The sequence below is a fragment of the Balearica regulorum genome, chromosome 3 (genome assembly GCF_011004875.1).
Source record: "Balearica regulorum gibbericeps isolate bBalReg1 chromosome 3, bBalReg1.pri, whole genome shotgun sequence".
Lineage (NCBI taxonomy): Eukaryota > Metazoa > Chordata > Aves > Gruiformes > Gruidae > Balearica > Balearica regulorum.
The window spans coordinates 113,129,190-113,151,423 of record NC_046186.1 but is presented as its reverse complement, the minus strand read 5'-3'; the positions used below and the strand labels follow the sequence as shown (position 1 = coordinate 113,151,423).

Here is a 22,234-nt window from a genome sequence, read left to right as displayed (position 1 = left end):
GAAACCACATCTGCCTCAGCGTTTATAAAACTCCCCCCCTGGTTACTGTTTTACAATGGGAGCTGGGCAGAGGATCCAGCTGGGCCCAGGCTGAGGCTCTGCTGGGGCCTGCCATCCGATGCCAGGAAGCTGGTTGGTGCTGGCAGGTGCAGGCATGGAGGTCCCTGCTCTCTCAAGGCAGCACAGGAACAGTTCATAGCCCGAGGCCAATCCCAGGGCCGTGGCTGGTGGTAGGAGTTGATTCAGGCCCTTGGAAAGCGGCTGGGGACCAGGTCAGCCCCGCTGCAGCTCCACAGGCAAGGGAAAGGAAGGCGGGAGACGCTGGAGCCATCAGCAAGGAGGAAGGTTCACAGTTGTGCTGCTGGGGCAAGCCGACTTCTTCCCCGGCAGCCTGCTCTACCTGCACACTCTTGCTGCCCAAAGCGTGACAAGGGTAGAGGGAGGCCTGGCTAGGGCAAGACAAACTGAGCTCACATGTTCCTTGCTTGAAAGGGCTAAAAACTCATGCAGGCAGTGGAGCAAGAGGTCAGTGTGTGGAGGGGCGAGGGCAGGGCAGTAGAGGGACGAGCCAGTGTCAGCCCTGGGAGGAGACGATGGGGCGGCTGATGGTGCTGTTCGTTGTCATAGCCGAGAGCTCCCATCTGTAACACACCAATGGGATACACTGAGAGAAAGCACAAACACAATGCCCAGGGCTGGAGCAGCTCTGCTGCACATCAGCCTCAGCTTTGGTCTCCAGCCCAGCCGGCCTCAAAGCTGCACAGTGCTGAAGAGGGCTCCAGGCAACCCTCAGCTAGGGCTGGAGCACCCCAAAGACAGGGTGCACCCATGGGGTGACCTCCCAGCAAGGCGCACAGTACCTGATGTCATGGGGAAGGCAGGACTGGTCCAGGCTGTACTGAATCACTGCTAGCTTACACAGCGTCTTTAGACTGGGGCCTGTGGAAAGAGGGCAGTTAGCCACAGCAGTCCTTGTCTGGGCACTTGGGGGGAAACAAGGCATCATGCAATCAGTGCCATAGGAAACAGGGCAGCACACCCCGGCCATCCCTCTGAGGGGCAAGGCAGGGTGCACACCAGGGACAGGCTGGAGCGGTTTAATGTGCTCCCACAAGAAGTCTGTGTGAAGGAGTGCATGAAGAGCCATGTGCCCAGCTCAGGCCTGCAACAACAGCTGCATCTCTGGCTGGTCTGCCTTAAGCCATGTACACCAGCCAGAGACAACTGCCTGGCTCTGAGAGGCAGGCACCGGAAGCCATGAAGGACACCGCTCAGCGCTTCACAGTGGGGCCTGCTCACAGGGCACCTCGTGGCAAGGGGCACAAGCTGGGTGGGGAGTGCTTACGTACTGAAGTCAAGGATGTAGAGATCTGAATGATCCATCAGGTCGAATTCATCACCCATTCCCTCTTCTGGAGACGGGCTGCAGAAGTGAAGCAAAGTGTGTCAGTCAGTGCCAAAATGCTTGTACACCAGTTACAGCCCCTCGGGCTCCCCAAGGACTGAGCAAGTCCAGCACTGTTCCTGGCCTGCCTGCCTCATGCAGGGACCCTTTGATCCCTCCTGTCTCTCTGCTTCCCCCAGCAGCACCCAAAGCCACTAGTCTCCCAGCTCCTCGCAGAGTAGGCAGAGCTGCGCAGAGCCAGGGCTGGCTGGCCCAGCTCCAGCAGTTGGGCAGAAACACACCACCTCCTCTGCAAGCCATAGTAGGGAATGGTGGAGCTACCTCCTGCAGCTGCAGTGACTCCAGCCGCAGGCCTCCCCCTGTTACTTTGCTGCCCCTCCAAGCACAGGTCCCACTCTGCGGGGAACATCCCTTTTCCCTTCTTGTAAACTGATCAGCCTCTGGCCAGTTTCACACTTTTCCTTCCCCGGGTACCTCCTAAACTGTTCTCCAACAACTGAGCGACACTGGGCCCCCCCCCGAACTGTGGCACCCACCCTCAGGGCATGAGGAGGGTGCTGGCAAACTGCTGCCTCCAGAGCTGAGGCTTTTTTTCAGGGGTCTATTTACTCAGCAATTTCGGTAGATCCAACTCTCCAAAGAGCTCCACTGAGAGAGGCAAAGCTGAGCCGCAGAATGATGCCGAGGATGACTCTGAGCAGGCTTGAGAAGGTATGTTACAGGCAGCTCCTGAAGGCAGGCATGTTTGCACAAACATCTGTCCTGCTCTTTGGTGTGATAAACAGGCCCCATGGGCTGCCCCACAGCAGGGAGGGCCAGACAGGCTGGCATCACCTGGAGAACCCAGCACACTGTTGGAATCTAGCCAGCTTCACAGCAATGCTGGATCGTGGAAGGCTACCCTAGTAACACATTAGGAAACACAGACAGATCAAACTGCCTGGGCAGGCAGGGGTCAGCCCATCCCTACCTGGCCCAAAACACCACACGGGGCAGCATGACAGAGCCCACGCTGTGTCTTTTTACAGACCTCAGGCCAGCTTCACCTCATGGCCAAGGGGAGACATGCAACGGGAAGTAAAAGGATTTGTGAGAACATCACATGGGTCAGGCACCTGATCCAGGAAGCATCAGACAGCACACAATGGCACAGAACAATGTCCAAAAAGCTGTGCTGGTGTCTCCAGCAAAGTCGGTGAGATAAGCTGGAGACCCAAGATGACTTTTTGCAACGCACTCTAGCTGTGCTGCAGGGCCACAGATCATGGGAGCAATGACCTATCTCCAGATATGGTGGCAGATTCAGCAAGGAGCTGGTGGCCATCCAAATTTTCTGCAACATGGAGAGCCAACAAAAGGAGCCATATGCTGCAGGCAATGCTGCTGTCCTCTCCCTGCCCACCTCAACTCTAGTTTTCCAGAGCTGCTTGAAACATCTACAGACTGCCACACGCCATCTGCACACTGCCACGCTCATGAGTGATGCCATGGAAACCTGTGAGCTAGATTCTCCTGTCTGTAAGCTCTCAAGAGCAGTGATGCTGCTGGGGACAGAGGCAGCATGCACTGTACCACACTGCCCCAGCACTGCAGTGGGCCAGAGCGTGATAAGCCAAGCTGCTCTCTCTGAGAACAATATAGAAGGTGCTTTGCAGAAGTACAACTTTTTCTACAGAGGAGTGAAGGCAGCAGCAGAGAATAAGGTCCCAAAGCAGATGCTGAGGTCTTCACCTGGCTTAGTGGCAGCGATTTCCCTCTTCGTCCGCAACAGCCATATATACCTGCTGCGTTAGCACAAACACTCCAGCAAAAGCCCACAGGTTAGCAACCTGCAGCCCAGAGAACATCATTATCTTATGTTCCTCTGACTAGGCTAGCAGATGGACTGCTTTTGGATTCTGCTGCTTGAGCTGAAGTTGTGTGGAAACATCTGCACGACAGTGCAAGCACAGACATTTCTCAGTTTGACTGCAGGAATTACCGTGGGCTCCAGACACAGCTCCCTGGCTGTGCCAAAATGGGGATGGCATTTCAGAAGACTAACCGAGTACATGCCAGGCACCGAGCAGCGCAGCAGTCATTTTAAGCCAAACCAAATTTGCCGATACTCCTGTCATATTGGTCCTGGAATGCTAGCGAAGAGCTCTGACTTCAGGCATTTCTAGGGAACAGCCAACCTCACCTATGGTTCCCTGCCTCTGCAGTCTTGATGGAACAGCCAAAGCACCTGAAAGACTGGTCACTGCATCCCCTAGTACAGAGACACCTGCCTGTGCTGGAACAGTAGTTCTTGTATCAGGGGAAAGCACTCCCATGACTGATGGTTGTTTGGAGAATTTGAAAGAAAGAAAAGGTGTTTTAAGTCCTGCTTTGGTTTAGGCAAATTTAGCGAGTCCTCCCTGCTTAGCTGGGACCTAATGCAGTGACTTCTCACCCCAGTGTCACTTGCTTCCCCACCTATGACCCACTAAGCTTCACATCTCACGGGACATGAGACAGTACCTGCCCCCCTCCCACCAGGTTCCCATAACCCCAACAAAAACTGCAGGGCACAGCTCATTGCTGGTAGAGAAGACCTATTGCTGATACGTCCCATCTGCGCGGAAACAGGCGAGAGCCCCTTTAATTCCACTCCTGCGTGCTCACTGTGCCACAATCTAATCTCGTATCCACGTCACAGGAAACCCTAGACCATCCCTTATCTTTCAAAGGAAAGCCAGCAGGCACCATGTCTGTGGTTTTAATCACCAAACTGCAAGCAGCTAGGGAAAGCCTGGAGTTCAAGACCAGGAGAGCCGCAACACCCAGACAGCAGGGTGCAGGACACCCTTTTGCCAGCCAGAGCCCAGCAAAACTGCTCGTTCCAGCTGCACAGCAACTCAGCGTGTTGGCTCTGCACCAAGCACCCAGTCAGAGCACCTACTCCCTCACCAGCGCCAGGCATTTCCAAGCCTTGTCAGGGAAAACACAGCCTCAAGCCAAACCTGGATCGGCATCTATTCAGCTAAACTCTGTTTTATAGCATTCCCTCTCACACTCCTTCTCTCTTGTGGGTGGTCTCTGCACACTGAAGTGCTGGTGGTTTTGGGAGGAAGCTAGACCATGGCCACAACTATGACACAGTTAACAGGAACACTGAGCTTAGCGCTACATGGCTTCCTGGTCACTTAAATAGGACACAAGTGACAGGACTGCTACTGGCCACAGTGAGAGACCACAGCTGGGGCAAAGAGACCAGGCTCTGGGCAAGACTACAAAAGAAATCAAGCATTTGGATGCCACAGGAGCAGACACCCTGCAGAAGCACTGCTTAAACAGTCTACAGTGCACATGAATCCCTTCAGGGAAGGCAGGACACAAAGGGGTTTTGCCTGCCCGTCCCCCCATGCTGCTGCCTCAGAAGCAGAGCCTGCCGGCTCATCCTCCAAGAAGCCCTGCCAGATCCCCCGCGCTGTGCGCGCCCCCTCCCCGGGCAGGGGAGCACAGGTCAGGAGGCAGACCACAGGGAGTTCTCCATTACAATGACTTCCTGGAAAACTTCTTATCTCACCAGGCAGCTCCAGAATACACCTGATAACTGTTACAGGAAGCGAGCACAGTCCCCACCCCCATCTGCCTCCCCCTTCCCCAGCCTGCAAGACCCTCCCTCCAGTCCAAGCAGGCTGCATTCCTGGATAGCAGCAGCTTTTCCTATCCCAAACTAGTGCTGATGAACTGGCCTGCATTGGGGTTGAGTCTGGATTAAGGAACAAGTTGAATACTTGAAATCGTTTGGTGGAGAAGACAAAGCACCGCTGCATTGCCTGGCAGAGGTGGGCCAAACTCCAAAAAGCTGGTGTAAAATTTGTGTGGTTTGCTAGCATTTCCTAGGAGTGCCTAGGTTTAACAGTACAGCCTAGTACTGTTCCTAGGAGTGCCTAAGTTCAGCTGCTGCTGTAACACAAATCCACACTGCAGCATCTGAGAGCATCCAAAACTGCCATCAAGCCCTACCAAGCCTTCCGCCGTACAGAGCAGCACTCTATGCTTTGGGGAGACTGGATAACCTTAGCACCTCTGCGTACCTCACCTGCACTAAGCTCTTCCTCAAACCCACACGGACATCCTACGGCTAAGCACACACCCCAGCACTCCTGGGGCCTGAAGGCCCTTCAGTCCATCACACACTGGTATGGTCAGCCCGTCATCAGAACCTGCCCTGCCTTGTCCTCTGCCCCAACCTATCTTCAGAAGTATCCCCAAAAAGCCACTGCCAGGGTCCCAGAAAAAGCCCCAAAGCTTTCCAAACTATGTGGAGGGCTGAAAGCATTTCAGATGTCTCTGCAGGGTAGATGCTGGCAAACAGGCCTGTGCTCCAGAGCTGCAATTTGTCATTCCAGACAGCATAGAGTGTGTCCTGGTGATGGACCACTTCCTTTCTTTTAGCAGCTGTTAGGGCTCTTGGCCACATCCAGCTGCCCTGCACCCTGACAGTATCACTGCCAGTGTTTGACAGCTAAATCCTTAACACCAGGTCCCTTTTGCGAATGGAAACTTTGCTAAGGAACACTGGCACAGATGGGAATGTTGCCTTGTTGTGCGTATGAACTCCTCAAACAGCTCCTAGCTGAGCCAACATCCTGCTGCAGCTTGGCAGACACCACACTTGCCAATGAAAGAAACTCTGGTGAGAGCAGCAGGGCAGCACATAGGGGAGGATAAATCAGTCTAAGGTCTGCTACAGCACAGCAGACCAGGATACTTGTCCTTCTGACGGCAGGATCTCCTCCCTCCTCCCCACCACGTCTTTCACAGAAAGCTTGACCACTGCACAACCCCTCCTGAACAGGATGTTACATACTTCTGCCTCTACTTGTACAAGAAGGCTTGTTGCCAGGTGCTTTACAACCTTACATGACATCTTCCATCTCCCCCTTGGCGTTTTCCAGAGGACCCTTGATGCACATGTTGATGCCCATGATTTCTTACACTTGTAAGGCAGATGGACAATTGCCATGTGCCTCTAAAGTGCATTTGACTACTGCATGGGGCAGAGCATGAAAGGACACCGTGCTGAAGGGAATGGCAAACCCTCTCACAGAGCCACCCCACACAACCCACCTGGTGCCTCCAAAGAGAATGATTTTGTCCCCCACTCTGCAGCAGCACTGCCGGCGTCGAGGACACGGACCTTTCCCCTTGGGCTCAATCTTCCTCCAAGAAAGAGAAACTAAGGGGCGGAAAAGAGCGTACCAGCTTGTCACAAGAGCCTGGCTGAGACCCAGGTATAACCAGGTTATGGATTTAAAGAGATCACAGCAAAGCCAGAGGCCCGCTGCCCCACAGACACCAACTAGCTAACATCCACCCTCCCTGTCGACCTTGCTAGGGGCAAAATGATGCACTTCTACGAGGTCGTTACTGAAGTGTCGCTTAGATGCCAGGCGCAGCCCCGAAGCTCTGCCTGCTGAGACAGGAGCTGCAGGTCGAGGCCTTTTGCTTGCAAAGCCTGAGCGCCAGGACTTGCGGGCAGGTCTGACATCACAAGGAGCTGTACAGGGCAGAGGTCCAGGAGCAGGCAGGCTCCTTTCCCCAGCACCCCGTTGCAGTCCAGTTCAGGGGGGAGACCCAGGAACCGGCTCCATCTGCTGGCAGCCACTATGCATGCAGAGCATCCTCGCAGAGTGGAGACTGCTGCAACAGCCTGGTTGCAGGAGCATGGGGAACTGAACCAGGTGGAGAAGATAGCAGACTGTGTCCTTGCCGCTCTCTGTGGCAAGGATGCTGGGAGGGGTGCGGGGTGTGTGTGTAATTAATCACTAATGCACAGCACTGATACATTCAGGAGCTCTCATGCTAGCTCATAGATCAGCTTGGGGAGCAGCAAGTTGGCTGCTCTCAGGTAACTTTACTATGCAAAGCAATTAGCAAACAAAATCAGTCTAATGGACTGCAAAATGTGTCTGAGGCCCCCAAAACAGCTCACAGTTGACTGATATTCAGGGTACCAGCTCAAAAACCACCCCTTCTGCTGCACAGTTTCATCTGGTCCAAGAGAGTGTAGTATGGAGATGCTGGAGCTCAAGTTGAGCTGTTGCCGCAGCTACGGTCTCTTGCTCCTCTAACCCCATTGCTTCCCCATATCTTCTTTTCTGCCAACACTTCTGTATATTTAAGATGATGATGTTTTGCCAACCACCCTTTGATTAGCTGTGTCTTTCAGCAATGCTTTCTTTTTTCACTTTCTAATTGAGATTTGGAGACAGTCTGAGGAGGAACAGGAGTCCCAAGCACAGTAGCAAGTTCCTGTCAATGCTGTCAGAAGAGCCATTTTCCCCCCAGGCAGGCTCCTTACCCTGGGGGAGTACACTCATCTGAGCACTCACACACTTGAGGGCCTTGAGAACTATCACTGCAACAAGTTAAAAGCATAAATACCTGGATTGAACTTCCAGAGGTCGTGGAAGTGTCTGTTCAGGCGTGCGTTGTAGCCACCAAATACATATAGCTCCCCATTGTAGCTGACTGTGGGGAGTAAGCATAGACATCAGTGTGCCACCCAAGGTAGAGCCCAGCAGGTCCCTGTCCCAACATCAAACACAAAGCAAAGTGGCACTGGTTATCCACCTTCGCTTACATCACCTTCAGGGCTATGTGCAAGGCTTTTAGGTGGGCAGCAGCTTTCCACAGAAGCCAGGCTCTGGCACCCCTTGCTAACCCACATCTCTACCCAGTGGAACCAGACACCCCTTATGAGGCAGGCAAGAATTTCCTTCCACTGTCCTCCTCTCTCAGTAGACCCACACTCACATGCTGAATGGCTCCGCCGGCCTTCAGGGAGCACTGGAGTTGGAGGGGAGTCCAGCCAGGAGTTTGTTTCTGTATCAAATACTTTAATGCGGTTACAGTAGATCTCATTGTTGGAGTGAAATGGCCCAAAACGATCAGCTCTGCCACCAAATACGTACATCTTTGTTCCAATGATGGTAGCTGAATGGAAGTCTCTCCAGCGAGCTGGTGTACCCTGCAAGGACAGAGTAAAGCAGAACAAGAGAAAGAATGCAGATTACCCAGGGAGATAACATACCTTGATGGATGGGAAAGTTGGAGTGTCTGCCTTCTCCTGGAGAACTTCCCCTCCTGCAGATCCCAGCCACAGCAGACAGAAGCCGTATGACAAGCATAGGCAGCTACCCCCAAGAATAGCAGATAGGAGATGTCCTCCACAAACCAGAGTGAAAAGCAAACACTGACCTTGGCGGAGATTAAGGTCCACATCATGTTTGTGGTGTCCAATTTATGGATATCATTTGAAAAGCAGTCAGCCTGGAAGACAGAAGGGCAGCCTGGTCACAAAGGGACTGAGAAGCCTGGTCACATCTGATCCCAGGAAGGATGCTGTTCTACAGATCTGGAACATCCCTTTGGACTTAGTACTTCCTAAGACACATAGTGCTTGCTCCAAAATGTCAGGGTAAGCAGCACACTTATCGCTTCACTAGAGGGAGGCAAAGCCCATTTCTCCTCAAAGGTCTCTTGTCTCTCCCTGCAGCTTTCCCATTTCATTAGTGCTCAGTTCTTACCCCCAAGGCTGTCCTGCACACAATTCGTACATTCACAGCAGAACCCTGCCTCCACTCCATGCAGCAACAGAAGAAAGGGACACCAACAGGACAGTCAAACTGGCTCTGCTAAGGCCACTTGATGAGAGGTAGAAGCTAAGATTACTCCTAGGAGTAAGCTAAACATCCAGGAGCAAGCTAAACATCCAGGAGCAAGCTAAACATCCAGGAGCAAATACACTTGGGGTTCTGAGGATCCCACAAAACTCATCTGCAGTGAGCTGCCTGGAAGAGCCTGCATCCACACAAACACCACAGGCTCCTGCTCCTCCAGGCAGCGGAGACAGCAGCAAGACAGCCACAGGCTTGTTTGGTCTTGGTTAAAAGAAGCCACACTTCAACTGCTCCTGCTGCTGTCATCAAGATCATGGATTTGTCATGCTATTGTCCTCAGAAGAGGAGGAATAACCCAGGGACTGCTGTAACAGAGCCCCAGCTTTCTTCCAGATAAACAGATGTGACTTTACACAGCTTTTCTGGAGCCTGGTGATAGGCTGAAATGATATTTACACACTTCTTAAGATCAGAGCATAAGGATTTGTTCAAATGAGCATTAGGCACACTGTCATCTAGTGCACAATGACCTTCAGCTCAAGATACTTCTTAATGGGAAGGCAAGCAAGTATCTTGCTGGTCCCCTCCAGCAAATGTGAGAGCAGGTACAGAATACAGGGAATATGCACCAAAAAAACAAAACAAAGGACAAAACCTCACAGCAACACTGCAGACATTGGAAAGTGATTTTCCGGCTCATTTCTCAGCCAAATTAAAATAAATGTTATTTATCTAAACTGGCTGAGAAATGAGCCAAAAAAATATTTATATTTTTACCTCTATATATCTATATGTTTTGGGGAAGAAAAAAAAAATCCACCATTTTTTTAGGCCTACTTTCTCAACTACCTTCTCTGAAAAACAATGAGTATAACCTGAGTAATTGATGTCATAACTTAGCAAAGTTATAAAATGAAAGTAACTATGGATACAAATATGCCCCTGTATCCTGCCTCTACCAACGTCGTGGGTAGGAAGACCCTCTTTCCCAAGGGATCGCCAAATAACAGTTACAGATACTACTTACCAGCTGTTCATAGCCTCCAAAGATAAACATGCTCTTTGCCAGGACACAAGCTGAGTGCCCATCTCTCGCTCCTGGGACCATTCCAGACACCTTTGGTGTGAACCACTTGTGCGTGTCTGAAACAAAACAGGAGGCAACGCTAAGAAAATACAGTAGATGTTGGGATAGAAATGAAGAATGGTAGTAAAGAGCTAAGACAGGCAAAGCTACCTGCCTGAGCTTCCACAGAGGGGCATGGTGACAGAGGTCCCAGCTCCTGGGCACAGCTGCTGACTCTGCCCGACCTGACAAACAGCTCACTTTAAAGTGTGAGTAGTATAGCACTACTTGAGCAATATTATTTTTGTTGAATCTCTTGCAAAGCCTATTTGTGAGTCACTTATCAACTCGGCATTTACAGTTTCAATTACAATGAAGCAATGATGCTAAGTGATCCAATTGACCTCATGGCATGGAGATGCTGACTGACCGAGGAAAAACAGCTCTCAAATCCAGTCAGAAGTCACTTAACCACAAGCTCATCATGTCAACAGAGCTACTGTGCACATCCCCACGTCTGCAGCACGGCTCTCCCTGTCTTATCTCCTCCTCTTGTTACATTCTCATCCCCTCTTCAAAGGAAGCTTTCCTCACTCCTTCACGGTTCCCTTCACACTGCTCCCTGTGAGCCTGCACCAGCCAGAGGTGCAGCCCTACGCGCTCCAAGGGCTGGCTTGATTCAGGGGAGGACTTTAAATCCAGCCAGAGCTGTTCTCCATGCCAGGGCAACATGGAGCCAAGCCAGCGACTCCCTGCCAAGCACAAACAGGCACCTGTCCCAAGAGTCCAGAGAGGCACAGATAAGCCTTGAGGCAGCAGGAGACATTCCCCCCACCCTCCCTAACCGCTGCGAGCTGCCAAGAGCAGTGCTTATTTCAGGAAGCGGTAACATTGGAGCTGAAGCAGCATTCTTCACGAGGATAACTTCTCTGAACTTGGCCTGCAGCCACAGCTACCCACCTAGGCTCCAGCTGGAACCACACAAAGGGGCTTGCAAGGTCAACAGAATCCCTGGGCAGCCTCTAGTGAGAAAGCTGCTGCAGCTATCGAGTTACTTTCCTTTACGGGGCTGCTTCCAAGCCCAATCACACGGTAGCAGCAACAGCTCACCCAAGCGCAACATGTCAAATTAGAGATGGAAAAGACCTCGACTTGTGATCTGCTCAGCACCCCAGGGGACAAAATTGCACTCAGCCAGGACTTTATCCAGCCTGATGTGACTCCTGCAGTGGAATTCACACCACAGACATGGGACTGTGACTGCCAGCCTCACTTTCCAGGGTTGGCAGGGGACAGGCACAGTGTGTACAGACAGCTGCAGAGGGTTCAGACCAGGGCTGAAGTCAGGCCTTTCTGTTAATTTTCGTGTAATGCTAGTGTTGGAGTTGGCAGGGAGACCAGGCAGCTCCCACTACAAGGCCTCTGCATAGGCAGATGTTTACTGATGGCTTCCCAGGTGTCAGGGGAAGGGAGAAACCTTGTGCCCAAAGAGCAGCTCCAAGCTGCAAGACATTTCCTGGTGAAGAAGGGAACCCATGACCAAGCAGCAGAGCAAGCAGTTTCCTTTCAAGTCCAGCAAGCCAGTTATTGGTCAGTATTTAGATGGACTTGCCTCCAGAATCCAGAGGTACTCCCTTCCTTTCCTGATGCTCCTGTCTACCCAGTTCCTGAAGGTGCCTTTTCTCCCCAGGTGCTCCAGCAGCATGATGAAGCAGCCAGCTGAAAGGCCCAAGGAGTTTATCTTTCAGGTTTATCTAACTTGACTCATGCCTTCCCTTATTTTGCCATCCTGTCCCTGACTACTTCTGTGTTTTATGCCTCACTCTCCTCCACACTTTCAGAAAGAAGGACCACTCCGGAGAGGAACCACAATCCTCGAGAGCTCTAGCCCCTTCCTGCTGCAACCTCCACCCACAGTTAAGGAGTAATACATCATCACACAGAGAGCGCACTTCAGTTGTAGTTACTATCAGTGAGAGCACTCAAAGCTGATAGAAAAATTAAAATCAGTTTGACTATTAGACAAGCTCAGTAATCTCTGTTCAAAGGCTTGAGAGAGACAAGCATACAGACACACTGGCCACCCTGCTCCCCTTCTAAACCTGCTGAAACAGCTAGCAACACCAATTCCTCATTTGCGCCATTTCCTCCGGATTGTCACTCTGTAGAGAGATTGAGGGACAGGAAAACAAGTTGGGGAGCAGTGCAGTGGGGCAGAGAGAATGTCTTATCAAAAGCAGTTGTGACAAGGAAGAGTGAGAAGCTGGAACTTACTGACATCAAAGGCATAGAGCACGTTGCAGGCTCCCTCAGTGTCATTGCGACCACCCCATATGTAGACGATGTCATCTATGAGCACTGCTGAGTGCCCATACCTCATGTAGGGCACCTCTCTCACATGATCTCGGCTGTTTGTCCACACTGGAGGCAGTTTGATCCAGCGCAGAGACACTGAAAGCACAAATTTGAGCCCACGTCAAATCCTAAGCCCGCTACACATGCTCACAGGCCACAACCCATCCTGCCCGGCTTTTTTTCCCCCCCTATGACAAGGTGCAGAAGCAATCTAGTAAGCAAGACAAAGCTGTGTCTGACCCTGAGTAGTAGCTAGTTAAGTAATACAGAAGCACAGTATTCCACAGGCCCCTGTCACAGGTGAGACTAGAGGAAGCACTGGAGGACCAAAGGACTCTGGACAGAAATAGGCTCCATTCTGCATCAGTTACACTGAAGAGGTTTCTACTCTGGCTCATCCTAGGCTGTGAGTGAAGGTATAGCACGCACACACATACACAAAAAAATAGGGAAAGGAAAAACTGCAGAGGTGATAAGGAATGCAGACACTACTTCAGGCTAGTGATGTTTTTGAAGAGACTCAAAGCTGGAAGAATGAGCAGCACAGGAATAATTCACTGCAGCAACAGGCAAGGGAACACACCTGAAGGCATCACCTGGACTTGCAGTAGTGCAGTTTAAGTAAAGCAATGCAGCAGCTTTGTAGGAACAGGGTTTGTTTGCTTTTGTTTTGTTTTTTAAGCTTTGGATGACACAGCTGTCTGTCTCCTTTACCCCCATCCATACCTCAGTTCACTCTGCAAGCCTGGTGTTCCTAATAGGAGTTCCTTGTGATTACAGGTTCTCCTTCCTGGCAGCCTGTATGTCATGTTCAGCAGTAGCCAGAGTAGTCAACAGGTATTACAGGGTTTAATGACAGTGCAAGAGTCACAGCAAGAGTTACATGGCTTTTACATAACAGCATCCAGACACCCTCCCTCTACCACACATACAGCCTCCAGTTTTGTTTTCAACATGGAGATAACACAAAATAAAGCAGCAAACAGCCTGCAGTTTCCCTGAAATACTTACACAGGGGAAGGGAAAGGGCCAGGCATCTTAAAAGGTGAGCACCTACCCCAGAGGGAGAAAGGGCACTGAGGAAGCACAGCCAACGCTAAAGTCAAGCTAGACGATACGTTCCCTGCCTAAAACACAATCTTCCTCTTTGAAAGATTGAAAGAAATAATTCAAAATCTGGTATCTTGGCTTTAGCACTGGAACCTGGCAATGATAACTGAGCAAGGGCTTGGGAAGCCAGTGTCACCTCCCACATGGTGGCTGCAGGATCATGACCCTTTAATATTTGGGAGTGGCAAGAAGGGAAAACAATGTAAGAGCATTCCTTTGGGCACAGTAATTATGCTTCCACCATAAGAGCAGTGCTTTACTGGCACGTTTTACAAGCTACAATGTTCAACTGTCTTGAGTGTGAGAGACCAGTCTCTCTGGATAGAGATGAATGTCTTTGTTCACAAGATCCTGATCTACACTCCCGTCTACGCAGTGAGCAGCTCACCTTGGCAGCCCTGTGTAACCAATGCCTTTATCCACTACTGCACTAGTCAGTCTTCTCCACAGTCAGATTTAGAGGAGTGAATTCATTGCATCTTACAGACAAACTAGTTTTATCTACATGCCACCTGCATGTTAGGAGAGTGTTCAGCATGCTGTCCGGTCTGCAAAACTAGTCATTGGTTCTCTGCTCTTGTCTCTGTTCAGCTGAACCCATCCAAGCATCTGTGCAGTTCTTCAGCCACTTGCCTGACTATAGGCAAATACTTCATGGACCAGCTCAGTAACCTCTTCAGTTCAAAAAAGCACTGAATCAAGAAATGTAGCCTCTGCCAACTCAGCCTCCTGACAGATACTGGCTACCCTACACAAATAGCTCCAGTTGCTTTGCTAAACCACGTTGTGAATCTGCATCAAAGCTGCTGCCAAAACGGGAAGGCTTCCATCCTAGCCACGTGCCTCTACTGACTCCATCATGCTGGCAGTGGTTGTCAGCTGCCCCCACAGGGAAACAGCTCAGGAGTCTAAACCTGGAGACTCAACTGAGTGCACTGGCTCTCACTCTAACACCTTCATGCTAGGGGCAACTGAGCATGGTCATGCTGCAAACTGGATGGGGGACCTGAGTCAGCTAAACACCACCTCTTTGCACCTGGGTAAGTTGGGTTCACAGAGAACAAGGACAAAACAAGCCATTGGCTATGTGGTTACTTCTAGTGAGTGCTTATCCTAGCAGTCTGCTGGACTACAGCTCTTCTGTGCCCTGCCCTTGAAGCTGAAAATACAGGGCTGCACAAGGGAAGAGACTCCCATCTACACTGATAGCTTTTTTGGAAGCTAAGAGTCAGACAGCGTGTTACAGAGCATAACATGTTAAGCAGCAGCAGGCAAGAAAACTAATAACTGAGCCCAGCAAGCCACTCCTTCACGAACCACAAGGACACATTTACCTGCATTGAAAACATGGACGTCAATCTGCCGCAGAGTCTCATAGTCTTCTCCAGAACAATATCCGCCAAAGGAATAGACTTTGTGCCCGACAGCCACGGCCGCGTGGTTCACCCTCCGCGGCCCACCTTCCAAGTGCACTGCCCACCGTAGCATTCCTCCCTGCAAGCCAGATTGTCTTCAGGGCCCCCAGTGCCACAGCCACATGCTTCCTGGGCCACCACGATGTCACCTGGCTCTGTAACAGAGACAGAATGCTAAAATAATATGATCCATTTTGCAGGTCTTCCTACCTTCCTCGAATGCCAACTACAAAGGTCACATTGCTGTACCCTCACTTATCTGCCTCCCAACTGGAGATGGTTTTACTCTCCCCTTGGGAAGGGGACACAAGGCAGGTACTGTAACCTGAGCAAGGCTCAGAAGAGCAGACAGAGATGCTTTCACATACAAAAAAAACCTCAGGGAGGCTGTACAGGCAGCCCAAGCCAAGCACCTTTGGCAAAGGCAGCCCAGTGCTGTGCACCCGGCTGTGCCCCGGTCATGTACACATCATGTACACGCCAGAACAATTTGTCCGCATGAATGAAAACATATAGCAAGAGCCAACTGCGAAGGTGAAAAGAACAGAACCAGAGGCAAGAGAGTGTGCTCTTTGGGTCAGTTGTGAGAAACAGCAGAGGAAAATATTTTAAAAAACACCCAACAAAAAACCCCAAAGAACCACCCTCACATAAAGCGACTGACTACCCAATATGTGGGTGATCTACAACCCTAGCATTTGGACTCATTGATTTGAGCACTAGGGTCCAGCCTCATTAAACACAAGAGAACAGAACCTCCCTAGTCTGGGGAGAAAGCTCTTTGCTAACGATCAGAATAAGGCCTTTTTTTCTCCCGCAGGAAATCCAGGCATAGCTATGAAAATTTTGTAACATCATATCTCAGTTAAGAAACTGATATGCTTCACACTTCAAACAGATGGCTTAGATCAGCTCTTAGAGAAGTCACCACAGCTGATTTTTGCAGAGATTCTCCTTTGGATCTAAGGATCTGGAGCACAGTCCTGCCCAGGTCCTTCTGAAAAAGCAGGTCAGTTCAATTCTTTAAGTTTTCCCCAGCTGAAAAACAGCCATTAGAACAGACGTCAATGTTTTGGACAGCCTAAAGACAATTCTCTTTTTTTATTGCTTGGTTCTCACTTCTTGGAAGGCACAGTCAGTGCGCTTCCACTCCACACCCAGTTTTAGTATTTGCAGAACTCCAAGAAATTTGTGGATGCCTTAGAATGAGGACTAAAATTCCTACACATTTTCTCTGTCCTTTTTCTTTTAGGAAAGTAGTGAGTTTTCACAAGGAGAACTTTCCTCCTGTTTAAAGTTTCTGAAATAGCTGGAGAGCAGCAAGAAGGGGCAGTGCCATGCTGCTCTTCTCCAGTTGGCCTCCCCTGGCCCTTCAGCCAAGCTGAATCACTGCTCACAACCAGGCACATCATGCAGCACCTGGCCCACCTGCACACTCCCATTTTATCCCCCCAGAGAAAGAGTCAGAGATGCCACCCAACCGGGATCTCCTGGAAAGGAGCAGAGCTCAGGCTTACAGCTCCAGCCACGCATGCTACAGACATCAAAAAGCATCCAGAAACCAGTCGTCTCTTGCCAGAGCTCCTAAATGTCAGCAAAATTTCAGTTATTTCTTTTTAAAGTTATTTCTTTTTCAAGTTGTTACCAAAATAGAGACTCGCAGCCAGAGCATGCTCTGTATCTGAAAGTTACAGCAACAGGACCTGTGTAAAGTCCAAACAGAGAGCATCCTGCAGTCTTACTCGTAACAGATGCAAGCAGACTACAGAGTCCCTCCTGCAAAGCCACATCTTCCTAAGGCAACCACCCTAACCTAAATTGCTGCCAGCAACCCAGAAAGTCACATCGAACTTTTCTCTAGTAGACCTGCTCCAGAAGGGCCAAGAAACAGTCCTCCTCTGCTACAGGCCATGCTTCACTGTATGTCTGGGACCACCCCAAATTCAGATCTAGCAGGTTTGGGTTTTGGTTTTTAAATTACCTTTTTTTTTTTTTTTTTTTTTTTGAAGGCAATCAGCAGCTCTTGTATAAGTCCTTTGCAAAGCTACAGAATAGATGAGTTTCCATGGAGACCACCAAAGTCACCTTTCAGGCTATTTTGAAGGCTTCACATATCTAAATCTGTTTCCTGCCTCAGTCATGAGTTATCACTAAAAAAAAAAAATAATCCAATTAATATTTTCCTCAAAATCACTTCTTGGTTAAGTGGTTCTGTAAGAGCTCCTCAAGGAGCTTAACTGGGCTTTATCACCAGTGTCAATATTTTCAATATCCTTCAGACTGAGCCCAATCCTGGAAGATCAAGAGGATGACTCTTACTTCCAAGCTCTCCACTTGGTTCCTCCTGGGGTAGAGGAGCACAGCAGCCTGGCATGGCAGGCCAGCATCATACAAAACCACTTGCCTTTTTTGCCAGAAAAGCTGCTAAAACTCTTCTTTACCTTTGGGAGTTCACTGGAGCTGTGTGCTGAGAAGCACACTGCTGCCAGAGCAGGACGCTGGTCTTTTCACCCCAACAACAGCCAGCTACCCTGCCTGAAGTTTCATAATTACGCCCAGTCATAGGAAGAGGAAATGAAGGCTGCACCTCCTAAGAAGTTAATCTGGTCAACCAGAGACAGCAGCTCAAGGCCCAGCCGGTTACACTGTAAGGAACAACTTCATGTTATAGCAACAGTGTTGCAATGTTGTTTCCTACGGTTACAGGTAAAGCTTTTTCCAGAGAAGAGCCCTTCCCAGGAGGCAGACGGTTGTACCTGGCCCCAGGGCGGTGGTGGGGTTGAAGCTGGCTGCGCTTCACCTTGGCTCAGGATGGGGATAGCCCTTCCGAGCGAACGCAAAGCTCAGCCAGCGTAGCCTCTTGCTGCCACTCGTCAGGCCCCGGGCACGCAGGAACACTCGTTTGCATTATGAAAAGAAAACAATCAGAAGTGTGAAGCGATCCTTACAGGGTCATATATTAAAAGGTAAAGGAAAACACAGGATTTAACAAGCTGCCGTGGTTTTTCCAAACCCGAGTGCTCTTCTCTACACTGTAATAAAAACATCCAGCCAGAGTCCATGTTCCTTTTCTGCCGCTAGCCACAACCCCACCCCAAAACTGTCACAGTGTCTTCCCACCTTGGCAAAGCGCTTGCTCTCCCCTTTTTGGCCATGCACGGGACCACCCACTCCTCCCCATCCTTTCTGCATCCAGCTCCAGCCTCTCTCCTCTCCTGCCTTTTTTTTGAAATAGTTTCATTAGAGCAGTCTTCTGTCCCAAAGTCAGCTTTCCTCCCGCAATTCCCCTCTCTGCACTTTCTGCAAATATGAGTTAAACACATTTTTTGAGAAAAAGTTATTTTCTGTCCTAAAACTCTGCATGCTGTTAAGTTCCGTTTCAGGTTTTGATTTCTGATTATAATTTATATGATATAAATGAGTACAAAAATACCTCACTTGACATTAGCCAGTGTGCCTTAGATTCCTTTAAAGACTACACAGGGTACAGCCCGGGGAAGAGTGAGACAGCAAAATCAGTATCAAACAATTTACTAACAATTTCCCCCAACTGTACAATAAACTGTACAATCACACATTCTGTGATTTCTCATTTAGGAGACCAGCAACACGGATGTAGGCTATAAAAACACAGAAATATTGATGAGACAGAGGCAAATTGTACCAGAGAACTGGGAGGGCACTGGCTGCAGGAGGCAGTACACATCCAAGCTCAGGCAAACCAGATGCTTTTTCACTCTGCACTGCAAGCCAAAGGGACAGTTAGGGACACTAACATTCATCACGGATCAGAAGAAGGGCTTTCACATCACAGAAAAATTAAGCTTGAGTTGTTTAAATCACAGAAGCTATTGCTACTGCCGAAAGCCAGCAGGATAAGAGGAGGGTTGCCTTCCACACAGATTCATGCAGATGCTGAGCTAAGCATGTGTCCCTTCTCTGGATCCTCCAGAGCCACCCGTCTCCTCCCAGAGCTGCACCTTTTTTATAGCAGCCTCCACAGTTTATCTACACTCACAGCAGAAGCTGGTTGAAGGTCTGAGGAACCTCCTTCAGCACCTCCAAACCCCAAACCCCTCAGGAATTATGACCATATAGGGAAACCAAAAAAGCTCCATCAAAACAAGCACAAGTTTCTTACACAGTGAGAGAAGAGGTTTTCTAGATGGAAAAAGAAAAACCACAACACAACAAAGAAACTGCACTCTCACATGCTCTTGTAGCTCAGCATATGCTTGCTCACCTTAGATCAGGAAGCTCTGGCTGCCTCTCTTCTCCCAGTCTTAGCTGGGAGAAGCGCACGCACACACACACACTTGGGGTCTCCTTCACAGAAGGGCACGTGTGCTTCTATTCAAGCCACCACTTGCTTTTACTGACACACGTTAGCTCCCCACTTCACCTCTCCAAAAACTAATAGATCTTTTAATTTCATTTTATACTCACACAGGCAGCAATCATGCAATCTTCACAACTCTCCATTTCCCTGGTCTGGCATAATCTATCCAGAGTTACAGTCAACCACAGAGAAATTTGGGTTGAAACACTGGTAGGTCCTATCATTAATTGCCAGGAAAAAGAACATTTCTAAAAATCAGGTTACACTCCACCTACTGCTGAAGTACCCAATGCTGATGATGCTGCAGATTAAGTGAGCACAGCGATGAGTTGTTCCCGTGTCACTAAGCACAGGGAGGCTAAAATTAAAAGGTGCTCAAAATAACCTGCTGTGGTCCCACAGAAATGCCTGAAGCCCTACACTGACTGTGCACAGCACCACAAGCCCAGGTACGCACTTCCAGAGCAAGCAGTGCAACAACAGCCGTGGGGTGACCACAGACTGGCTCTGTTGCTGCAGTCAGGCATGACACCTGACCACAAGTGGAAGCTCACAAGTGCGTTAGCAGAGAAATAGCTACGGACATCCTTCAACACCTCCTTGTTCTTCGTCAGTGCTAACATCCAGCAAAGGGATCACAGCAATTCACCCAGGGCATTTCACTGCTAAGTAGGGGAACAACCAGATTTTAAGTTAGCTCTGCATTCTTTGCATTCAGCACCTGTAGGCAACACTCCCAAATCTCTGGCTGTCCTGTTGTCTGAAGGCACACATAATACCTGAAACAACCTTCATCCTAACTGTCCCAGCTTGCACCCAACGAGAGAGTCTACCAGCACAGCATACAGTCATCTCAGATCATCAGAAAAATCACTCAACAATTTATCATTAGCATACCTTCCAAAACTATTGTGGTGACTTGAACAAAGCAGCACAGATGGGAAAAAACTAAACATGGTTTTTACAGTCATATTTTTCAGCTGTTTGTTCTATTTGCTTTAGGCTTTCTATTTTCAATCCCTATAATTAACTATGAAAACATTTTATTTCAGATAGAAAACTACTGACCATCTCCAAGTACAGCAACCAGATGATAAACTTAGAACAAAAATATATATCCTTGGATCCACTTTTTTGCACTAAAAGATTTCACTGGGCTGCCTTGTTCCTCTATACACACAGAAAGAAACCTAGAGCCATTTCCAAAAGCTCCTCAGATTAGCCTTGCTGCAGTCAATTCCCACAGCAGGGGGGGAGAAACCCAACAGAAAGTGGCTCAGATTTTCAAGGACTCACTGTCACCCCCAGAATTACAGCACCACCCCAAGCAGAGAAGCCTACTAGCCCTGCAAAGTCGATCCAGAGAGCAAATCCTACCGTGTGGCTTCCTCAGTCCTGTCTCCCAAAAGACACCAGCCACAAGGTTTAGTAATACTTAAAATAGCCCAGCCAGCTCACAGCAGTCCATATAGACAGTTCTATTTCAAGCGCATCCAACTTACTGTTAGAGATAACATGAGAACAACCCGCTTTCTTCACTCATGCTTGACATTTATCTGATGCTTTGACTATTTATGCTAAGGCAGTGTGAATTTGCAAGCTTGCACATTCAGTAGCTTGGACACTCGCAATGTAATTCCAGCACCAGTAAACTAGACGGTGCTAGAACAGCCCCCTGAGCTTGTTAACCGAGACTGATCTGGAAGCTCGTGTTAGACACGGGAATCCCAGACCACACCGCACAGGCAAAAAATTATTCCAGTGTCCCTCGCTGCAGACAGCAGCGCCACCTCCTTATTTTTGACCACCACCGACTTACTTTCGCCCAAAGCCCAGCTAAGATTCTGCACCTACTGAGCTGACTTCCCCCCCTTCCTCACCTTGCCTCCCAAAACCCGCTGCCGTTCCTCTACAGAGCAAGCCTAAGTGTCGGAGATATCCCTTGACCCCCTCTCCCCCGCCAGGAATTTGTCTCGGCCTCTGGCTAATGTCAAGCTGTTTCTGCCATGCCAAAGGCAGTCCTTGGGAAGGAGCAGGCTCGGGAAAGCCGAGGTGACAGCTAAGGTGGCACTTCTTGCTTTAAGCAAAGCCACACCGTTTTATTCCTCTGCACCTGCCGTCACACCGATGCCAGGACCCTCCGGGCTGAGCATTTCGCCAGGCAGCCACGCACAGCCCAGGACGGGCTCACAGCACCCACCCACCGCTGCCAGCCTTCGCTCTGCCTCGGCGCACGGGGCCAGGGAGGACCAGGCGCGAAGCCCCGAGCCTATCAACGTGGCCAAGCCTGGGTGGAAACGTAAACGGGCTGAAATCGCACACACCCGCGGGGATGGAGAGAAGGCCCGGCGGCGGTTACCCCAGGGCGAGGAGCAGGAGGGCAGCCTCCCCGGTAGGGACCAGCCAGCCTCCGGGGGAGGAGGGGGGCGAGTGCGGTCAGCCGGCTGCCCCCCACACGGGCTCCTCAGGGCCGCCCTGCGCTTCCAACCGCCGCCCCCCGACCGGTGGCCGAGGACAACCGGGGAGGGCGGCAGCCCCGCGCCCGTCCCTCACGGAGGGGCTCAGCGGTAGCTCTGGCCCCCTCGCCCGCTGCGGCCGGCCCCGCCACCAGCCCCGGCACAGCTCCGCCAGCTCCCCGGGAGGGCTGTGCGAGGCACCCCACCCCAACGGCCGGTCCCTCTCAGCCCCAACCCCGTACCTGACGGCGGGAAAGCAGCCTCGCAGCCCCGCTCCGACAGCCGCGCCCGCCGCTCCCTGGGACTTGTAGTCCGGCGCGGAGCCGCCCCACCCGCCTGGGACCGCGGGCGCCCTCCCCCGCCGGGGCGGCACGGCCTGGCACAGCCCCGCGGGGCCCCTCCGAGGGTGCCGGGCCCAGGCCCCCCTCGGGGG

At 50.5% G+C, this 22,234-nt stretch overlaps 1 protein-coding gene across 4 annotated transcripts; it reads right to left on the bottom strand.

Annotated features, from left to right (window-relative positions):
- Nucleotides 1–9: 9 nt before the first annotated feature.
- Nucleotides 10–22,204, bottom strand: KLHDC3 (kelch domain containing 3). 4 transcript variants are annotated; one of them, XM_075749540.1, is made up of 11 exons: nt 22,044–22,204; nt 14,926–15,161; nt 12,401–12,577; nt 10,088–10,203; nt 8,639–8,710; nt 8,195–8,408; nt 7,823–7,909; nt 6,506–6,614; nt 1,350–1,423; nt 861–939; nt 10–641 (listed from the first exon to the last, which is right to left on the bottom strand). In XM_075749540.1, exons 2-11 carry the CDS (start codon nt 15,077–15,079, stop codon nt 575–577), a joined length of 1,149 nt encoding a protein of 382 aa, XP_075605655.1. In that variant the 5' UTR covers nt 15,080–15,161; nt 22,044–22,204; the 3' UTR covers nt 10–574. The 4 variants fall into 4 exon arrangements, with proteins under 4 accessions (XP_075605655.1, XP_075605658.1, XP_075605657.1 ...); XM_075749543.1 differs by lacking the exon at nt 22,044–22,204 and adding an exon at nt 21,546–21,578; XM_075749542.1 differs by lacking the exon at nt 22,044–22,204 and adding an exon at nt 17,807–17,923.
- Nucleotides 22,205–22,234: the final 30 nt, after the last annotated feature.

What these genes read in the sequence shown, in the direction of transcription:
- KLHDC3 (XM_075749540.1), bottom strand. Translation starts at nt 15,079, where the DNA reads ATGCTACGGTGGGCAGTGCACTTGGAAGGTGGGCCGCGGAGGGTGAAC. An exon ending in CGTCCATGTTTTCAATGCAG is followed by an intron (nt 12,578 to 14,925) that starts GTAAATGTGTCC and finishes TTGTGCTTTCAG; the next exon opens with TGTCTCTGCGCTGGATCAAA. An exon ending in CCGGCGGAGCCATTCAGCAT is followed by an intron (nt 7,910 to 8,194) that starts GTGAGTGTGGGT and finishes TACTCCCCACAG; the next exon opens with TCAGCTACAATGGGGAGCTA.